Source organism: Aethina tumida, chromosome 5 (assembly GCF_024364675.1).
Source record: "Aethina tumida isolate Nest 87 chromosome 5, icAetTumi1.1, whole genome shotgun sequence".
NCBI lineage: Eukaryota > Metazoa > Arthropoda > Insecta > Coleoptera > Nitidulidae > Aethina > Aethina tumida.
In genome coordinates, this window is record NC_065439.1 from 23,617,823 (window position 1) to 23,641,087 (window position 23,265).

General features: G+C 29.7%; 1 protein-coding gene across 2 annotated transcripts; it reads left to right on the top strand.

The window, feature by feature from the left end:
- The first annotated feature begins 1,858 nt into the window (after positions 1-1,858).
- Positions 1,859-23,260, top strand: LOC109595624 (atrial natriuretic peptide-converting enzyme). Of its 2 annotated transcripts, XM_020011031.2 has the most exons (11): positions 1,859-2,136; positions 11,477-11,789; positions 17,742-17,928; positions 20,172-20,385; positions 20,450-20,901; positions 21,075-21,230; positions 21,440-21,646; positions 21,700-21,913; positions 21,965-22,110; positions 22,172-22,707; positions 22,763-23,260. In XM_020011031.2, the coding sequence occupies exons 2-11, from the start codon at positions 11,736-11,738 to the stop codon at positions 22,946-22,948; spliced, it is 2,352 nt and encodes a 783-aa protein (XP_019866590.1). In that variant the 5' UTR covers positions 1,859-2,136; positions 11,477-11,735; the 3' UTR covers positions 22,949-23,260. The 2 variants fall into 2 exon arrangements, with proteins under 2 accessions (XP_019866590.1, XP_019866591.1); XM_020011032.2 differs by lacking the exon at positions 17,742-17,928 and having other exon boundaries at positions 1,860-2,136.
- The last annotated feature ends 5 nt before the right edge of the window (positions 23,261-23,265 follow it).

Below are 23,265 nucleotides of genomic sequence, written 5' to 3' on the forward strand. Positions count from 1 at the left end.
CATGTTGTTTTATTTTCCTTATCTACTTGAGATATAAAAATGAGATGATTATTAATTGATAGCTTATCAAAATTACATTTTCCGAAGAAAAACATCAATCATCTCTGGTAACTTACCAAGATGAGTGAATTACTAAGTTTTTCAGACAGTCACTACTATTATAGATGTTTTAGCCGACTTTTCTTAACCAACAACATATTAACATATATAAATTTTACAAACTGAAAATGCACATTAATTTTCTAAAATACATCAATTATTGGGTATTGTATAGTTGAACGAAACCTCACTATTTAGGTGTTAAATATACATTAATTATTATAAAAATAGTGTCTGAAATCAAAATAAAAAGATTATTTTACTGAATAAATTTAGGAGGGAATATCTCACCTAAATTTTAACAATATTTATAACTCGTGAAGTAAAACACGCTACAAAAATATAATTATCATTCTAGAATTATTAATAATTGATAACTTATCAAGATTCCCAATTATTAAGTTTTTTTAAAAAACAATCAATACCATTATGAATGTTTTAGTCGACTTCACTTAACCAAGACTTGAAGTTATTTAGTTTCATTATTATGTTAAATAATAGAATACACATTAATTTTCAAAAATCAATTTAAAAGAAATTAAAGCGGGAACGCCCGTCAACAAAGATTTAAAAATATTGTATAATCCATCATGTAAAAATGAAGTAAAATACGATACAACAATAAATTATCATTCTAAAACTATTAGTGATTAAAAACCTACCAAGATTCTCAAGTTTTTTAAAGACTTAACCCGGCTTGAAATTCTTAGCATTTATTAATATAACTAAACTTTACCAGCCGAAATTATTATCTAACTATTCAAAAATTAAAATACACATTTTCATACATTAATTAATATATAACTAAATTGCATCAATTAAAAATAAAAAAAATAAAGTATAAATTATTATAAAAATGCTCTCTTGAATTAAACTGGAGATATGAAATAAAAAAATCATACTAGGGTGATTATTGATAACTTTTATTAACTGCACAATTTTTTAAAGACAGTCCAATGGGAATAACCCTTCCACAAATACACGATTTCCTTTCACAAATTATAACGGTAGGAGAAAAGTAAGCGAATTATTTTTTAGCTATTCACTCTTGCACCTGCCCCGAGAAAAATGAACAGAACAAAAATGCATTGTTCTTCGTAGCCGATGACTGACATATAAAGTTAGTGGAGCCGGACTGTTTTAAAAGATTTACGGTTCGTTAATATTGTGGCAAAGTGGTTCCGTGCCCATCTCGTTTGAATACGGCTCATGTCATCTAAGAAAGTCTTTTATTGCTACTCTATTAAGCGTAATAGCGATAAATTACGGTATTAACTAACGTGTGCGATAACTTTTTTTAAACGCAAGGCGTGTTAAGCAATAGGTTTTTGGGCCAACGTTGTAACAGATGCAGTTCAATAAAACAATTAAAGATTTTTTCTAGGTTTTCCTTTGAACGTTTAGATTATCACCTGGATTCATTGCTTGTAATAAAACAGTCCATTGGACAATGGTAGTTGAGATTAACGAACTGCTTGAAAGAATAGGTTCATCCTTTAATAGTTGATTGTTATTGGAGAACAATGATCCGATCAAGTTTCGTAAGCGAGACAATAGAATTACAGTAGCAGGGATGTACACCACAAAATAAAAGATACAATGATAACTATTTAAATGTTTTCCCAAGAAAATCTCTTTAAAGGTTTAATTTAACGGCATTTAAACAATTTATTTGCAGTTTCATTATTTAATTCATGGCTCACCCTCGAGTATTTACAAATATGATAATATTTCAGTTGGTGGAACAGACGGGATTCTTCGCCGGATGTCACGGTGTCCGCGTCCGGAACCCCCGAAGTGTGCACGAGTGGGGCGCAAGAAAACGCGTGAATCTGGAGAACGGTGTCGAGACCCGGTGGAAAAGACCAACGAGTGATTCGAACATTTAATGTGCGGCCGGCCGACAGTTGGTGATGACCGCTCGAGTTGTTCTGGTGCAGCAAAAGCGTGTGTGGTACTCTAGTCCAGTCGTTTTGTTTCGGTGCACCCTTTCACAGTGTCCGTTGTTGGTTTACCGTCCCGTACTTGAAGGCGAAGGTGAGTGATACGAAAATTGGGTCGAGCACCATTCGGTTTTGTTTGTTTTCTTATTTTGTTTTCGGTATTGTACTATACGGTGTGGTACAAGATTGCTTTTAGTTTGTTCCACTTTTAAAATAAATTTAATTATTGTGTTTCCTCAGTACTAACATGTAATTTTTCTACAATTAATTGAAAGTTTGATTTTATGTAAATTGAAAGTTTGATTTTATGTACTTCTTTCATTTTTATTCAAATATTCAAATGTTAAATGTTTATGCGACTTTCCCTTAGTAATTGTCCCATTAGAAAAGGCAATAAACATAAAACTGTCGTATTTTCTTCCAATTAAATTCTAATTCAACAATTATAAAATAGTAAATGTTTAATTTTTGTAATCGTAATTTATTGGTATTTGTTAAAAAGGGTAATCAAGATTGTAATAAAATGTCTCAATAGAAAGGAACAACTGAAGTATTGACAAAAAAATTTATTACACATATAGCAAAGCTTCATAAACATAATGCGCCCCAGCGAACCAAGTTAAGATGATAATTCCTAAATTATGTTTTTACACCCTCCTCAGCGAAAGATTTTCTTGACAGTATAGTCAAAATATACTTAAAATATCAACAAACCAAACTTTTGAAAACAATATTTTAGTACCAAAAAGATTTAGACTTACAAGAACTTCCACAAAATTTCAGCCCACCAAAATGAAATCTTGGATAATTAAACTCTCGAGTAAAATGGAGAAAATCTTTATTGTGACCAATTCACCGACCAACACCTCTTTAATCTTTCATCTGATGTCCCAATATTATATTAATTTATTATTGGTGTTTTATATAGAATACATTTCACCATTTTTCGAATATATGACAATTCCATATTCTTTCCTGCTTTTTGACTGGCTGTGCATAAATCAGTCAAAGAGGGCCCACTCCAGAAGAATTGAAGCCATAGCCATGTTCAATTGTGGGTATAACAAACTCTTTGCATAGTTTTCCTGTAGGACCAGCAGAACCATCATTTTTCTTGGTCTTGGTAACGCTGACTGTTTTCAGTTTTACTTTCGCACAATTTTATAAAGAATAAAATGAGATATTAAAGAATTAAATTAGATGGACCAGTTGGTAATGAGAAAAGTAGCTAAAAAGTCTAATTAATAAGTTGGTGGATACCTCTGTATATAAAATTTAAGAAATGAAAGATAAAAAGATGAATCAGACTATTTTGAATGTCATGACCACTTTTAATTGTACCCAATTATTACCAATAAATAAGAAATTTGATAGTTCGATGACTAAAAACACATAAAATTTGCATCAAAAATGGGTGAACGTTTCACCAGCCCAAATCATGGTTCAAAACAAGTTTCATAAGAAATCGTGATTTTAACAACAACTTTTTTTTATAAATAAGGCAATTAAGTTTAATATCTGTTTTGTTCGTGCCTTTATAGTCGAAAATAATGCGCTTTTGAGTTACATTAAAAGTTGTTTTATTGCTTTATAAATTGTTACGTTTTAGTTTTTTTTAACGGTAAATGTTATTGAAATAACTTAACAGTTATCAAATTAGTGGGCTTCAGTGGTTCCTAATTGTTATTTTGAGCCAAATTGAACCAATAAATAATTGACCTTGTTACATTTTATCTGATCAACAATCTATACTCCAAAAAATAATGGAACACTAAGGAAGTGGGTGTGTTCAAGTTCAAATCATTGTCTCGACCCATTCCACCTTCTCATATTCGAAAAGAACATCTTTTCATAAATACATGAATATGCCATTAACCCACTCCATTAAAATCAATTTCGAAATGCACTGGCAAATTTGCAATAGACAATAGGTGTATGTAAAGTGTAATTTTCTTTACGTTTTACCCATGTTTTCTCTCGGCAAAGTTGCAGTAATCAAATCCGCGGTCTCCACCAAACCTAATTTTTTTTGATAAGTTGACAATTAACACAACTTTCTACACAACATTTACATGTCCGAGAAACCGAACCACGTTTCGCCGTCAGCAAACCACGGAAAATTATTTACGACCTAAGACACAAGATAACAATTACGATTTGCAGCAACAACAATCCAATATTCCAAAACGAAGACGTTGGAACCCGTTCAAGTTGAAAAAATGCACGAGCGTATTTTTAGCCAGGTGACCACTGGTGCAGTTCTCCTCTCGGTTTTTAAAACGTTCAACGAACCCTGCAAAATTGTTTTCGTCGCTTTCGCCTGCACAAAATCGCCCCGCGATTTAGAATGGCGAGTTTTAATTAAAACCAAACTAGTTACTTTCCATTTATTATTTAGGTTTCCTTGTAAATGTTAATTAAATGATGGATTCTGGACTGTATCTAATGGTTATGTGATTTCATTTACATGTTCGTTGTAATCTTTTGTTGTAATCGTAAATCACAATAATGGTGCGTGTAAACTCGTGGTTCCGTAATAAAAATTATGTATGTGGATCATTTACATGTGAATGGAAACGATTATTGGGTATATGTTTTATGAAAATCTTTGGTCCTTGAATCTATATGTGGTATTTAATACAATATGTAAATGGTTCCGTATAAAGAAAATTTGAAAATAAAAAGGTGTAATTAATTTTAATATTAAACTCTGATTGATTACAAATTGCCTATTCTGTATATACTGTTAATTAAATAAATTTAGTGCACCAACAATAATATAAAAATAAATGAAACAACAATAAAATTGGTCATAAATTTTTATGTTTAATTTGATGAAATAATATTTTAATATGGCAACGTTTTATTAATATTTCTGGTAACAATTTTATGTTTTATCTCTTAAATAACTGTAAATTTTATTAAATATTATTACCAAAAGTTATTGAATAAAAAAAATTAATTAACAGTAAAAAATAATTATTAAAATATTTTTTTTATTAATTTGAGCACAAAAATTTTATTAAATATATTTTTATTATGTACAGTACAATTAAAAAAAACTAAGTAATTTCAAACGTTATTTAAAATATTTTTTTGTAGTTGATCTTTGGAATAAAGTAATTATATCATCTAAATTAAATAACTCAGATTTAATCATTAAAAATCTTACTTAATTAAAATTAACTGTGGCCTATTATTTTTTAATAATTTCGCATTATTATTTTGGCACTGGTCGCTTCTAATAACAATTTTAATTATTAGTTGACCAGTTGCAACATTCATTAGGTAAGATTCAATGAAGAGGAACTTTTGTTAATAAAATTGGAACACGTATTAATACTAGTTCGATGATATTTTAAGTATGTAAATGCCATTTCTTATTTAAATATCAAAACAATTTAAACATTTTAACCCAGATTTGAGACATGTATAATTAATTCTTTGGTTCTTGTCGAAGATATTCCATCCTAACAGCTTTCACATAACTTGACTAAAAATACGTTTAGTAGAGCCAAAAAAATTGCAATTTTCATAATTACACAATAAATATATGTATATCAAAATTGGAGAACTTTCATTTCTCTGTACTTTCGAATATATTAACCAAAGGTAGATATTATACGAGTCAGTGCAGTTATTGAATTATTGATGTAATTTACCATTTTCCTTGTTTTTGTCATGCAACAAAATTAAAAGCAAGTTTCAATTTAAAATTTACAAGAGAAATATCCATTTATAAGTGTAGTCTGCAATCGAAGATCTTACTTTTGAACTTGGTTTCTTGATCGCTCACACAGCATTATTTAGGTATGGCTTGAATGCGGTTCTATTATCAACGAGTCGCGTTATCCGACGCAACAAAACGACAACAGTTCTAACAACGTCCAAACAACAACACATGTCGTCCGTTTACTTCGCAAACTCACAAACGGTATTAATTTCGTAAAAACTAAACGCCGTTTATTAATGCAAATGAAAGTTAATACAGTTACACTTTTTTTATTATTATCGTAGTTGTTGCTGTTAACACTGGTATTTTTCTAGACCGGTGTAACAGTTAAGTTGTTAATATGGATTGATGTGTGAGCGTGATGTAAATTAGCGTATAACGCGCCTTTGTTTTGAATTTCTTGTATTTTAATGTATGTGAATTGTAAGTGCGACAAGCCCAAAAATAACATGCACTCAAATGGCATTCTTACATAGGATTAACTGTATCAAGTTGCTACACGTGTCTGATGGACTATTAAAACTGGTACCCGTTGAATCCATTATTGTTTTATCGGTGTGAGTTTCACTCGTAAAATATAAAAAAGAAAAAAAAAATTATCGATTCCCAAAAGATTTTATAAAAATTAAAATCAAAACAACACAAATTTAACAGTTACCAGTGTGGGCAACATGTTTATTTTTAGGTTAGATTAATATTCCATACGCAACAAGTATCTGTTTGTATACAAAGTATGTATATAAGTTGGTAGTATTAAATAATATCAACAGTTTAAAATTGATCTCAAAATTGTCCAATTTATTAACAAATTTACGTATTAGGCATATTTTTAGGTTACTGTAGTGTATCGAATTTGAAATTAGACAATTAATTGGTATATTCCTGTTTTACATGTAGTAATAACTTGAAGGTCTCAGAATTATCCAATTTATTGGCGGCTTTTTGAATATTACACGTACCAATTTTAAAATTAGTATATGCAACCTGGGTATGACCGAGAACAAAATTTATTTATATGTTGGTACTATTGGATAACAAAAGTTTGGATAAAGTTTCTAAAAGTTACTAAAAAGTTGACGAATAAATTTGTCGTACCAATTTTTTGACAGTACTGACAACATCTTTATTTTTAGGTTAAGATATTTTTATGTAAACTGTATAGATTTGTAAACAATCTTTATTTATAAGTTGGCAATGATAAATAATATCAAAAGTTACCAAAAATGTTAGCGAATAATTTAACTTGTTCTATTTTCTAGCAATTTATTGATCAGTTAAAAATTGAACAACAAATTGGTCAATTTCTGTGTTACGCATTGCAATAAATTGGTAACAGTTTGTGTATTAGAAGTACCAATTTTTTGACAATACTGAGAATATTTTTACTATTAGGTTAAGTTATTTTAGTATATATAACCTGTATATGTCTGAAAACCAAACTTATTTATAAGTTGGCAATATTGGATAACATCAAGTTTCTAAAATTTACTAAATTAATGGCAAATCATAGAACTAGTTATATCTTCCAGCAATTTATTGGCCAATTAAAAATTGGATACAAATTACACATTGTTACGCGTAGCGATAAATTGAGGGTCTCAAAGTTCTCCAATTTCTTGACAGTAGTTTGTTTATTACACATACCAATTTTTTTACAGTACTGACAATATTTTTATTTTTAAGTTATCCTGTATATGTTTGTAAATAAACTTTAAAAATTGGTAGTATTGGATTATACCATAAGATATACAAGATAATTGGAAAAGAATAAAACTTGTTCTTTTTCTTCCAAGCGATTTATTATTATATTTTTGAAGAAATCTCTATTCGAATAATATTGCCGTTTTACAATACCTCCCACAATTCATGGACGTTCAATCAGTTGACAATATTATTAGCAATTTCCTTCTCCATTTTATGTACACAATTACCCACAGCCCGTTTGAAAAGGTAATTGATCCTTATAATAAAAGCTGATGAAACAGGTGGTTAATATTTTTCAAATGTCAAATTCCTAACTATTGCGAAACTGAAACGCTCCGACCTCCAGAACCAAACGTTCGTTCGATCCTGGCAAAATTCAGCACCAAACGCGGAAAGACAACAGTAACAACAGTGTTACATTATTGTTTCATGGCCACACGATTTTTACGCGGACTATTTTATAATCCCGAATTGAAAACGTGATAAATTTTAAAAAGGGGCGAGGCCCAAGAAGGTGCGGAGACTACATTAAACTTTACCGAGACAATTACCGTGCGGTTCCACGGGGCATTGTTTTTATGAACTTTCTAAAGATTCACGAATTACGTTTACAATTAGAAATAATAATCGATACACACGTTGTCCGTAACAAAAGCGGTTTCTTCGCATCTGGACACTTATCTGCATCGGCTTCGAGTGGTTGAGAAAGTGCTCTCGATGCGAGATGATTCCATTAAACACAGATAATTTTAATGGTTGATTGTTTTTAGTAATTTCTACTTCATTACTTCGGATAAGCGCTCGTGTGTTTCTGCAACTTTATCATTTACATGTCAGTGAAAGTGTTTGTGTTTGTGAAAATCATATTTTTTCTTAAATGGCGTTTGTATTTATGACGTTCGACATAATTGGAAAAGCTGTTTATGGGAAATGATGCAAGGCGATAAAATTGATGATTTGTTTTTAATATAATTTATTCTAATTAATTCATAGTATTTTTTCTATTTGGCATTTTATAAATTTCTCCAAATTCTGGCCTATTGCCATAAATATCTTCATGTTATTATCATAAATGGTTAAATATAAAATTTATTTATATCAAATTGAATATATTGTTAGTATGTTATTATTTAATTAAAAAAATATATATTTAAGATTTCTAACTGCATTTCCAATTAAATTATAATTTAATTTCTATTCAATAATCTATTTGATATTTGTCCAATTTCTCCAAATTTTAATCTATTACATTATCTACATATTATATCTTCTTTATGTTATTTTAATTTTATAATTCAACTAAAAATGTACTAATTCCAGAATTTTACAAATGGTTAATTTTAAGTATAAGTTAATTGTCCGCATTGCCACATTAGACATTTAAATTTTAATTATTTATTATTATTACAACAGTTCTAATTATAATGAAAAAGAACTATTCACTTCTCACATTTCCAATCGTTAAGTTATAATTTAATTTCTATTCAATAAACTGTTGGACATTTGTGCAATTTCTCCAACATTTATACTATTCAAACTATTATATCTTCTTCATATTATTATCATAAATGTCTTGTTAACCTATTTATGAATAACTACTGTATAAAATCTTACTTTAGATATTATTTTTACAGTTTAAATTTTAACAAAACAAATTTTACTATTGACATTTGATTCATTTTTCCAAAATTCAACCCATTCAACATATATTTTCTTAATATTGTTAACATATTTATGGATAATTAAAACATAAAATTTATTTACACCAAATTACAAACCAAAAATATTTTTAGTATTAATTTTTATTCCTTAATTACGTTTTTTAATTCAGGGTTTTTTATTAACTTTACAGATTTTAATAAGTTAATTGTCTATTTTACAATAAGACATTAAAATGTTAATTATTTTCCATACACATTTCCAATCGTACAATTATAATTTAATTACCAATAAACTATTGACATTTAATACATTTCTCCAACATTCAACATATTCAACCTATTATATCTTCTTTATTAACATTGAACATTAAATTTATTTGTCCCAAATTACAAAACAGAAACATTTTTAATATATAGTAATTTTTATTCGTTAATTAAAAATGTATTTTGTTCCAAGTTGCTTTATAGTTTTCAAATGGTTAATTTGAACTATTTATTATTATTACAGCACATTGCATTGTTCATAAATTGCATTGTAGGTTAAATTTAAACTGAAACAAATTAAAACATTTAATTTATTGGGATTTTTATTTTTACTGGTTTAATAAAATGTGTAATTTAAAACAACAATGTCTAATTATAGATTGAAAAAATACTTCATTCACACATTTTCAATCGTTAAATGATAATTTAATTTGCATTCAATGCATTATTGACATTTGATACATTTCTCCAAATTTCAACCTATTACTTTACCATATCTTCATTTTATTATCATAAACAGTTTGTTAACCTATTTATGCGTAACAAACGAAAATTTTATTTCGAAACATTAAATTTATTTAAATCAAATTACAAATCAAAAATATTTTTAGTGTTTATTTTTATTCTTTAACTAACAAGTTATTTAGTGATTTTAATTTTAAGTTAATTAACTATATTATTATATTAAGCACTAATTGAAACTTTTATTTTATTGAGATTTTATTAAAAATTACATAATAAAACATATTGCATATAAAAATACATTTAATTTGCACATTTTCCATAGTTGAATTATAAATCATATAATTTATATTCAATAAATAATTTTTTTATTTAATACATTAAATTTGATTTCAATCACAAATTAATTGTTTATATTACTATTAGACATTATAATTTTAATTACTTATTAAAATTATTGCATTAAGGGAAGCCTATTTATTTATTTATTTATTTATTTATTGAAATTTTGTTTTACCCCTTTAGAAATCTGTATAATATAAAATAATAAGTTCTAATTATACATTGAATGATATTTAATTCACACAATTTCCAATCGTTAAATTATAATTTTCATTCAATAAAATAAATTACTATTACAATAAGTACACCAATTATAGCAAACACTGATTAATCCCACAATAAACAATGTAATAAATCATATTATAATAATATTACATCAATTATAATCAAAAAAATATTATATCAAGAAAGTAGCACGCACAATTAATTAACATACGCAGTTCTGGGTCAAAAAAAATGATAATACTCAACATGTTAACTAGATTGTGATGCTGCTCTAAAATCCATTGACCAATTTTAATAACAATTTTTGTATTTAAATCATTTTAGAGTGTATGTGTCGAATTGATTGAGGTTACTACAGTTTCTATTGTATGGATTTCGCAATTAGTCAATGCACTTGTCTCGCCAATTAAATGATAGAAGAGAAGAGAATGCACAGAAGAACGGATGTCCTTCAAAGATCTGGACCAAATGATTCTGTAGGTTGTGTTGGGTAATTTATTTGTCGATAGACATTATCATTTTAATCTTTGCCTGTAAACACAGAAATACAAACACGAAATGTATTAACAAAAAAGTATACGTAGAAAGTTAATTAATAAATTTTGTTAATTAATTGAGTTACATGATATGGTCAACAGGATATTAAACTCTAGATGTGGCACCTGGTGTATTAATTAATAAGGATTTTTGCAATTAAACCCTACTTTCAGGCAGTTGTATAATGGATTGTTATTAATCGATTTAATTCTTTGTTCAATTTCATGCTTGCAAGAATGTGTGCGTAATGATAGAAAATAAATTAAAACCCGCATCCAGCAATTTCAGATCTGGGTTATTTCCGACTTGTCATAACGAATCGTTGGCGTGAAACTTCAGAACCGACATCTCCTGTTTCAGTTTCTTTTACGTTATTAATTTATTGTTATCAATGATTTAAACATGAGAATTTCGCCAATTGTCCGCCGCGATGTCTCAGTCAAAGATCTATAAATCCTCTGTTGGCTGTTAACCCGTCGATCATCTCGATTATCTCTTTTTTTCAGGAGTGAAAGTACTGTGAGACCGGGCACCCAACAAAGAGCCGGAGAAGTGAAAACAACATCGTCGGATTCGAAATGATGTGAGAAGTTCAGTTCGCGACTGCCGCTAATTGGTGTGGACGTTTTTATTAACGGGTCCCGGGTTGCGTTAAAATATTAATTACCATCTTGCCGTGTGTGAACTGTGTGGGTATTCAATTGGAGACTGTGCGATTTTGTGAAATGGTCCGATGATCGATGGTTTTGTGAATGTGGATGTAATATGACTATTTCGATGGATCACAGAGGACACAGGAAGAACTCATGGGACTCCAAGGTAAACATTTTTTATTTTACTTGTTCTTGAATCTTTTATTAGTCAACTATTAACTCCAAGAAAATAAAATATTTCAGGAATTTATAGTTATTGAATACTGAATATTCATTAAAATAATTAGACTTACCTCATTATTTCTAAAATATTTGTAATTTTTATACCCATATTTCTTGAAATTCTTTAAATTAATTAACATTTTTCAAACACTGTAAATCTGTAAAGTTTATATTATTCGAGGAATTTATAATTAAGGAATATTCAATACTTGTTAAAATACTTACTATCCATTCATTAGGTCTAAAATGTTTATAATTTCTATAATATATGTATTTCTATAGAATTTTTCAAAATATTTAAAATGTGTAGATTTTATGACATTCGAGAAATTTATAGATAGAAATATTCAACATTCTTTAAAATGCTTATCATTACTTCATTATCACTAAAATATTTTTAATTTTGGAATTTATATATTAAATTTGTTTAAATTAACAAAATTTTTCAAAATATTTAAATACGTGTAGATTTTATAACGTTCTTTAAAATACTTATCATTACTTCATTATCTCTAAAGTATTTTTAATTTTGGAATTTATATATTAAATTTGTTTAAATTAACAAAATTTTTCAAAATATTTAAATACGTGTAGATTTTATAACATTCGAGGAATTTATAGACAAGAAATATTCAGTATTTGTTAAAATACTTATCATAATTTCATTATCTCTAAAATATTTATAATTTTGGGATCCATATATTGAATTTATTTAAATTAATAAAATTTTTTAAAATATTTAAAACATGTAGATTTTGTGACATTCGAGAAATTTATAAACAAATATTTAATATTCGTTAAAATACTTACCATCCCTTCATTATCTCTAAAATATTTATAATTTTGGAATTTATATATTGAATTTATTTAAATTAACAAAATTTTTCAAAATGTTTAAATCGTGCAGATTTTATGATATTTGAGAAATTTATATATAAGAAATATTCACTATTCGTTAAAATACTTAACATCACATTATTAGAAATTTATATTCGAATATAATTTGTGTAATTTTTTAAATTGTGAAATATGTTACAGTTTATAAATTTTTAGGAATAATTAAGAAATATTCAATATTCGTTTACATAATTAAAATATTTTATTTTATAAAAATCTTAACTATGTCCTCTTTAAGTTATGGAAGAATATAACAGAAAGTATGTTAAAACACCAGTTTAATTCTTTCGAATCTTTAGAATTAATAAAATCTCCAAAGTTATTTTGTAAAAAACTTAACACGTTTTTTAATCCTTTAAAATTCGTAAACATTTATAGTGACAAATTCTGCAGAAATTTCTTGAAAACTGTCCACGTCAATTACTCTTGGTACTTCAGAGGAATTATGCTCACACATTTAGTGTATTTAAACAGTACATATTTGGTTACACAATTAACGTTAACTGTTTAACCACAAATTAAATGCACTGACCTCCGTTGCGTTAATTTTGATACAGTTAAACAAAACCACACATACGTGACTGTCTTGTAAAGATGTGCTGGGAAAAAATTTCATTAACACTTGTAAAATTTTTCCAACGTTTGTACCAGAGTAAAAGTATACACCAAAAGACCTTGCACTAAGTAAGTATTATAGATTTGTCAAGGTAATTTTTTCCAAAGATCAATATTGGATTTGCTGTTTAAAGAATTGTTAAGTTCTGCATTTGATAAATTTTAGTAACGACTGGCAATTATGTTGGCAATAAATAATAAAAACAACAACACAATTAATTAAGGTAAATTAAACTTTGCTTTAATGTTTGTGTTTAGAAAGTTAATGGTCAATGCCAAAAACTAATGATTATTGTTTCCTCGATGTTTGACATCTGCCACATAGATAATCTTCATAGACTGTTGATTTAACTAAAAAGGAGAATATTAATTGCATTCAATTATCTTTACTTATTTTGACACACTTTTCGGTTATTATGCCACTGTTTATACAATAGAGGCTTTATCCTAATTGGGGAAAGCACAGAAATATGAAAAGAAATATTATTACGCAAGAAAATTGCCAAACAAAAATCGACAACGAATCATTTTAGAACTGTTCTACCGTAAAATGTTCATATTTTCTAAATAGTTGGACGTGCCGTTCCAATTTTACGTATGTACAAGACTTCCTTCTCGTGATTGTGGCATTTAAGCATAAATTGCATGACATTTAACAGCAATCCGCTCGACCGACTGTACAAAACACACTGCGTTATTCGAAAGTAAAACATTCTTCAGATGAAAAAGCCGAGAAAATAGGCGTCAGACAATGGTCAGTCATAATAGCCAGCAAAAACTGCATTTGCTGTTTGGTATGCCGTGCCAAACGTACGACGGGCACTGACGATTTAAATTTTACGTGAACACAATAACCAAAAGATGACCCCATATGTGATCGGATAAATAAATTCGACGGACGACGGGTTTGGGAAACGTCGTCGACGACAATACCCACGCACGCCGATGCGAATTTTTCTCTCCACCCAAGGTGGAGCAACGTTCCAAAAGTGTTACGTCCGATGGAAGACACGTGTGTCGCGGGTCTAATTATAATCGTCGATGCCCGACACGGCGTACACGAATCGAACGTTCGGATGATATTAACAATGCTCCGGAGACTGATTAACGGTATTCCGGTGGCTTTTAACACATTGACCTAGAAACCACGTTCGACTGGTGAGTCACTGGCACTCTTCGTAGGTCAGTTAACCATTGTGCGGACTGGGCTGGTTGGTCATTTTAAAAACGAATTAACGAACGTAAAAATACGTACGGAATGTAATGTACACGATGGTGTAACTCTTTGGTAACCGAACGTTTCGTTTGGTGGTAGCTAGAAAGTGTATGGTACTGTCGATGAGCCACGGATGAAGAAAAACCTTGAACTTCTATTTAATTATAGGTCATAGCTGTTCCGTGTAATGTAATGTAAAACATTCTGTCAAACATTGCACTTTTATGATGTGAACTAGAAATCGAATGAAATGTACAGCATGTAACACTACAATTCATTCAGTTGTGGTGTATGTATTGAATGCTTAAGGAAAACAGTGTTTCAATACTGATTTTATACTTCTTGTATAATAAATTTATTCATTGACCTATAGTGTGGCCCATCTAAAATGAAACATGCATTAAAAAAGATGATCAGAACATTTTTATGAAAATGAGTTTAATTTACTCTAAAATTGATTTGAAATAATTCACATTGTTTCATGGTCTATGTGAGCAGAAGAAAGAATTTCAATTATAAATTATGACATTTAGTTTTGTCATGCTCTTTTTATTTAATATGATTTTTATGGTAAAAAATATTACATGGTATGAAAACAAATTTTATGGTATACATACAGCTCGTTTTTGTCAAATTTTGCGCTATTATAGTTGATTTACACATACCAATTTATTACAAAATTTATTGACCAATTCATTGTCCACTGTATTTATTTATTACATTTTTATTTTTAGGTTTGGTTATATTATTATAACTAACTTTTTAAGCAAATTTTGTTTATAAGTAGTATTGAACAAAAAAACTCACTAAAGAGTTCACCAATAAAAAATTATACGATTTTTTTATAATTTAGTTGTTTATTTTTAATATTTTAACTATTTTATCTTATAAAATTAAAATAATTTTATTTATTTATTTTTTTTTTATTTAAATGTTTTGTTTAAATGTTTTTATTTATTTAATTGCTTATTTTTAATTTTTTAATCTTCAAATGGTTGATTTTAATTTTTTAAGAAATATTTATAATTTTATAAATTCAAAAATTTTAATTTTTTAATCTTCAATTTATTATTTTTTAATTTTTTCAGTCTAATATTTCAAATTTTATAAATTTATGTAAAAAATTTTATTACTATTTTTGTAATTTAAATTTAAATATCTTTTATTTAATTTTCAAAACTTTAATTTTAATTTATTTTTTTTTTTAATTTAAATATTTATTTTTAATTTTATGTATTTTTTATTTAATTTTTTAAGCTTTAATACATGAAAATTTATAAATTAAAATAAAAAAAAATATTATTTTTTTAATTTAAATGTTTATTTTTAATTTTATATTTTTTTTATTTAATTGTATTAAACATAATTTTCAAAATTTATAAATTTAAATTATTATTTTTAATTTAAATAATGATTTTTAATTTTTTAGGTCCATTATTTAAAATTTTATAAATTTAAATTTTTATTTAAATTTTATTTTTCTTTTAACTTAATATTTCAAATTTTTAAAAATTTATATAAAAATTTTATTTATTTATTTGTTAATTTATATATTTTAATATTTCAAATACATAATATAAATTTAAAATAAATATTTTAATTTTATATGCATAAACAGTTTTATTTCTTATTAATTTCAATGGTTATATTTAATTATTTATGCTTAATTAAGCATTAAGAAAATTAACTCAATAAATTTACTTTTGAAATTGGTCATACATTTATTTTAAAAAAATATCAGTTCTTGTAGAAACTTTTGAGGAAATTGATACTCGTTAAATTTTCATTTCCCATAAAATATTATGTGTGTGATCGATTAAAACGGCAAAACTGCATTCCAGTGCACTTTTACTTTCTCCACTCTTTTTCAATGTAATTTCATAACAGATTGCCGGACCACAAGCTACCTTCTTTTTACTGCAGTTAATTAAGTTACAAAACAGTTATCGATGAGATGTTACATAAACGTCACCAACTAATGATAATAATTAAATGATTTACAAGGCGGATAATGATTATTTCGCACCAATAACCCTCCAACTATTTAATTCAATAAATGCAAGGTTCAGTTTAAGCGTATGAAGAACTAACAACCTGTTGGAATGTTCTGTTGTTGATTTAATTATAGTCAAGGCTATATTCTTTCATAGTCCAGTTCCATAATTAATACACACTAGAAATATTATTGTTTATATGGTTTAATAACTGCCAAAACAGCACTTACTACTTAAATAAGAGAACAAACTGGTCAAAATAATAATTCATATTTTTTTTTGCACATTAGCAACATAAAATTGTTTGTGTAATATTTTATATTTGTACAAGGAAGTTGTCTCATCACTTTGTAATTTACACTGAGTGAATAAAAATTAATTCACTTCGAAAAGTTCATGGTTATTCTTAATTTTGCTATTTACCGTAACAAATAGAGAACTAATAATTATAATGTAAATAAAATCATTTTGTGCTGTCTCCGTTGTAGGAAATGCCATTCTTTTATTGTTTCAGATTTTACATCAAGATTATCTCAAATTTACTTGACACAAAGGAACCTACATTTTGTTTTGTTGATTTATATTATATAACTCATAAAATGATGAAATTTCTGTTTGTCAAAAAGTAGTTCAATCATGATTCACATTTAATAATTACATCAAATTATTTCCAAATAAACAATCGAATAATTGGCAATCAACTAATATCCGATTGTTCCATCTTTGTGGTTGTCGTAGGAAGAGCAGTTCTTTATTTTCAAGCCTACGATCGGCATTGCAATATTTTAATTTAAGATGCATGCAACATCTCCTCCTCATTCACTTTAAGTCCGACCAGTGCCCATTCCATATACACATTTCAAACTATTGTAAGTAGTAATCCCTTTGACAGCTTCATATTTTATTCATACGCAGTTGCAAAATTCATTATCCCCCTTTTTAAAAATGATTAAAAACTTTCACCGCACAACACAATGTAAATTGCATCGAGATGAGACTTAATCCACATAAGCAAGACAATATTGAGAATCGTTGCGTTATTCCCACATTGTCTCAGACGTTTCGGCCTATATGATTTATATTTATTAATTAACAGAAATTTCCCATTAATTTCGTAATCGTGTCGTCGTGAAATCGTTTGCAAACCAATTAAATAATTTATTTTAATGTTCAGATGTCCGTGAGCACGGTGAGCACGGGGACGAGGCAATTCAGGAGATCTCCAAGCTCGATCTTGTCTTCGGATTCGGATATCCGGTTCACGAGGAAAAAACTGACGTCGCAGTATCGTTGCGGGTGCTGTATCATTGCCACATTTCTGCTGCTGCTGCTGGTGGCCGCTGCTGGGGTCTACATAGCCTGTAAGTCCTTCATTGAATTAACTTATGTTCAAAGGTTAGGAATATTGAAGAAAGTGTGTAAATATTGTCATTGACATTTTATTATTTTAAGTTTTAGAATTTTTAATTAAAAGTAATTCCTTGTAAAATTAATTTAACATACATCAGCAATTTTTATTTTTGATCAAACTTATATATACATAAAATTTATTACATTATATGTAAGAGGATATTGATGACAGCTTGACACCTCCTCTGCATGTCTTCTATGAGGCCATTCAAGTCTTCTTGAACACCACTACTGTATAGTCAATATTATAGTAACTTTTTAAAATGTTAAAATTTTGGCCATATATTTTTTATTTAATGTGATTTTAATGTTACAAAAAATTTCTATATATTTTTTAATATCTATAGAAAAACTAAAATAATTGAAATTTATCATAAAAAGCTTCAAAATAGACTCTTTAATTTATGAATAACATTGTTTATCGGTCGTCTTCACCGTCTTGTGTCATGAACAACGATACTCTTGGAAGACTTCTCAATCAATTAACTAGAAGACATATCAACCAAGATAAAGTTACAGGGCCAGTTATCTGGTTATTAACAGATTGTGGAATCGATGCAGAGAAATTGGTATCACTCATAGGAGGTCATACACTGCTCGTCAAAGACTGACTACTCCTCGACATTTACATTCTTCACATTATGGCCATATCTACTCAAACGGTTCATATCAGCCTTCATGAAACCAATTTACATTCAAGACGTGTTCCTGAATTAACGAGAACACACAGGAAATAGAGAAGAAACTTTGCTAATGAACACAATAACTGGAACATGAACCAATGGAGTCAGGTTCTCTTTACAGATGACTCCAGGTTTTGTTTAAGATCAAATGATATAGACGCCGAGAAGAACGATATTTGAATAAAACTGTGGCTGAGAGAAGAGCTTTTGGAGGAGGATTTGTAATGGTATGAGGCGGTATAACTTCAAACCGACGTAAAGCCCTTCTCGTCTTGACAAACGGTTCCCTGACGATCAGGTGATACATTGACCAGACACTGCCAGAGTTTTTCAAAATTTCTTTGAAGGTTATGGAGTGGCCAGCGAATAGTCCCGATATGAATCCGATAGAACATTTTTAGGACATTCTAGGGCGACGCAAATAACCTTCAAGAATTACCTTAATAGTTTCAAAGAGAATGGAACAATGTACCCCAAGACTTGATCCGCCAGTTGCTACGATCAATACCTCAATGTTGTGCCGAGCTTCAAAGAAGTAGAGGGGGATATATTCACTATTAAATATAGGGATATCTTTAATTTTCCGACATTTTATATTATATTAGTTTGAATATTGACGCATATTTTCAATTTTCTCTACTAAGATTAAATTCTGAATTGAGTAGAAACAATGATTTTTCTTGTAGGACTGAGGTCAAAGGAGGGTCCCATTTCCTTCAGAACAGTTTCTCTAAATTTGTTACTCTCTTAGGTCTTAGTATAATATACTATATTATAATAATTTATAATATTTATTATTTTGATTTCGACCATGGTATATAATTATGGCCACTACAGATGTAGTCTGTAACATGTAACTAATATTAACATTACAAATTTCGCAAAATAAAATTGGTGGTTGGTGAAATCTAAAATTTAACTAGTGTCGCAACATACTAATCCAATAATCACATATTTTCCACACTGTAAATTATTATTACACTCCTAAAGACTTTGTATTAAAATTGAACTTTAACATCAAATTTATGTGGTAATAAGTTTCTTGTATATGTTTTCTCATTACCTATTTGTAATGCATTATTCAGTTAAATATTAATTGCAAACTATTACAAAATAAACGCACATGGTTTTAGCACATTTTGAACGCAGTTACACTTGGCTGTATGTCTGTTACCAATAAAGGTTTAACTGGCATTTCTTCCTTGAAATAGAAAGCCAATTTTATTTATGTAAAAGGACTGCTTGAACAAGGACGTTTAAACATTTTAGCATACAATACTCATGACGATATGAAATGTAACCTAAATGATTTTTTTAATAATCATCAAGCTATTATTTGTTATTATACTTAATATGTACGAATAGTTAAAACTGTAAATATTGATTACATTTGCAATAATTACTAACTTAAATGAAATCGTTAAAATTGTACATAATAACAGTAGGAAATTACCACTTTATTAGTTGTAAATTATGAGATAACAGTATAATAAACAAAGCAACAATTTCAGACACATTCTTCCTGCCGGATGAGCCAGAGGAACAAGTATTCCGGGCCACATTCAAAGTCGTGGAAGGCGACACCTTCACTCCGGAATTGGCTGACCCAAGTACAAAGAACTTCCAATCACGATCGAGAGACTACAGAGAAAGACTGAACTTATTATTTAGAAGGAGTCCCATCCGCCACGGTTACATGGGGACCGAAGTGTTGGCATTGGACGGGTAAGAAACCTCTTCCAAATGGCATGCTTGTGACATGTTTCATTAATTTAATAATTCCATTTAGAACTGAAGACAAAGACTTGATCGTGCACTTCAACGTGCACATAGATCCGACGTACGTGGAACTGAACGCGAAAGAAATCGAAGACATACTGGCAGAGGAGATCGGCCTGAAAGAGTCCATCTACTTCAAGAACATCACGATAGATTCCGGAAGCCTGGAGGTGAAACCCAGCAACCTGCTGCCGCAACCAACCACGGTCACGTCTCCCACGACTGCCGTTTCGCAAGCGGTCACTCAGACTCCGGCACCTCCGAGGAGATGCTCCGCCAGACAGCTACCATATTGCAACAAGTTGCCTTATAACATCACCACTTATCCCAATCTGCTGGACCATAAGAACGTCAAGGATGTCGAGGATCACGTAATTGCTTTTAGGGAATTGGTGGACGCTGAATGCTACAGGCACGCCTATGAGTTTGTGTGCCAGGTTCTGCAACCTCCGTGTGTAAAAGGTGTGATTTTGAATTGTTTTATTGTACAAGCGCATGCTAATTAATTTTATATTATAGTTGACAGACGAAATTGTGAAATCTAATTTACATACTTGTTAATTGGATCTTACGATTGAATTTCACCGCATTAGCCCAATTTATTGAACGTTATTTGAGATGAAACATTATTCTAGGTAATGTCGAAGATGAAATGGTGCTACCTTGCCGAAGCTTTTGCCGAGATTTTATGGCCGGATGTGGAGGGCGACTTCCAGAGACTCTTAAGTCACAATTGGACTGTAGCCGTTTCCCAGAATATAGCGACAAAACTAACTGCATAACAAAACCCGGTAAGAACTGTACTTAAACCCCCAACGAAGGTCAATTCCAACAACAAACAGTGTGGTATGCCACATAACTGTCAAACGAATATTAATAAATGTCTTTATGAATAATTAATTTTAGAATGCTGTAATTGCTTTTAAATCACGTGCTGCAGGTGTATTACTATAATTCATACACGTTTTTAAATTACACTAATTATGAATATAATTATTAGGTTGTGTGGACGAGTTGCAATCCAGAGCTCAGTCACCAAGAATATGCGATGGTGTCATCGATTGTCAAGACTTATCGGATGAAAAGACATGCACTTATTGTCCAAAGAAACACATCCACTGTGGCCTTGGTCGAAGCTGCATTCCTGAATCCAAGAGGTGCGACGGCAGAGTTGATTGTCCAGATGGGGGTGACGAAAGGGGATGTCGTAAGTAATTTACGGTAATCTCAAAGACATTACATTTAACTGAATTATTTCAGTGAGTCTGACTCCAACAGTTGACACGTTAAAGAAGGCGGACGTTGTAACGCCGCACCTTGCCCGTTATTATTCAGAAGGATTTGTAACCTTTAATGAGAAAGGTGAAGTCGGCAAACTTTGTACCGAAAATCTGAACAACAGTTTACCCTCGAACCAAACCACCGAAGTGCTTCACACCGTCGCTTCATCGTTATGCAAATCCTTAACATACCAGTAAGTACCAGTTGATCTTCTAGAATGCAGTTTTTATAAATCATGTTTTAGGAACGTCCTTTCGGTGCAAGTAGAAAAAGATTTCGAATTGAACGTTCCGTACGTTAGCATGAAAGATCCTACAGCTTCTGAAATCAGCTTTATTAGAACTCCGTGTCCTTCAAAGCAAGTACTGAAGGTAGCTTGTTCGAATCTAGGTATGTGACACATTTTAAAAAATATAAATAACAAATTATTTATTATTTTTTTGTTATTCAGAATGTGGTGTACAGAGTACGCACGGACCAACAGGCTACACAACGTTGCCGAAGATGTCCATCCACGGCGACTGGCCTTGGCACGTTACTCTGATGAAGGAAGACGTTCACATCTGCGACGGCACGTTGGTGTCCCCCGAATGGGTGGCAACCACTACTTCCTGCTTCCAGGGACAACCTAAGGCGGAATGGACCGCACGATTTGGTATCGTAAGGCTGACGAGTTCGTCGCCGTGGGAACAGGAGCGTAGAATAATCGGCATGGTTAAATCACCGGTGGAAGGCAGTACCGTGGCATTGGTTAAACTAGACCAGCCGGTGACTTTGAACGATTTTGTCAGACCAATATGTCTTCCGAAGAAAAATATGGCGTTCTCCGAGGACCTGGAGTGTAACACGTTGGGCTGGGCGAGGAATCGGGAACAACTGCAGAGGGTTCAAGTCAAGATAACGTCCATGGAGAAATGCGAGAATATTAGTATTTCGAATATGAACAGTCTTTGTACCGATACGTTGCACGGGCAAAATGATTGTGGGGTAAGGATATTTTTAATGGGGTTCGATTTCAGATATTGATTTTTTGGTGTTTTAGGAAGAGGAGTTGGCTGGCAGTCCCTTGGTGTGCACTAATAAGAAAAGGGACCAATGGACGCTGGTTGGAGTAACGAACTGGAGGATAGCTTGCTCTAAAAATGGCGTGGAAAGACCAAGGATGTATGATAAAATTGGTTCTAATGTGAACTGGATAATTGAAACTATAAACTCGAAAGATAATTAAAGGATGAGATTTTAAATTAATCTGATGAGATATTTGAAAATTGGAACGTATGAAATGAGACTATGAAATAGTGAAGTTTCAATGAGTTAATTTGTAATATGTGATGTTTATAAAATGTAGTGTACGTGCCAATGTGATTGACTTGTATAAAAAGAATAGAATACTGGTTATTTAAGAATATGTTTGTATACAGTGTACCTACAAAATATACCTATGAATTGTTATATAAGTAAATTATTATATTAAAATAGATTGTATTTAGAATTCGTAAGTTTAATGTTATGTTTTTTAATAAAATATTATTAGTCATTATATTT

Coding starts and splice junctions, on each gene's coding strand:
- LOC109595624 (XM_020011031.2), top strand. CDS start 11,736: ATGACTATTTCGATGGATCACAGAGGACACAGGAAGAACTCATGGGAC. Junction 11,790..17,741: donor AGAACTCATGGGACTCCAAG/GTAAACATTTTT, acceptor TTTAATGTTCAG/ATGTCCGTGAGCACGGTGAG. Junction 17,929..20,171: donor TGCTGGGGTCTACATAGCCT/GTAAGTCCTTCA, acceptor CAACAATTTCAG/ACACATTCTTCCTGCCGGAT.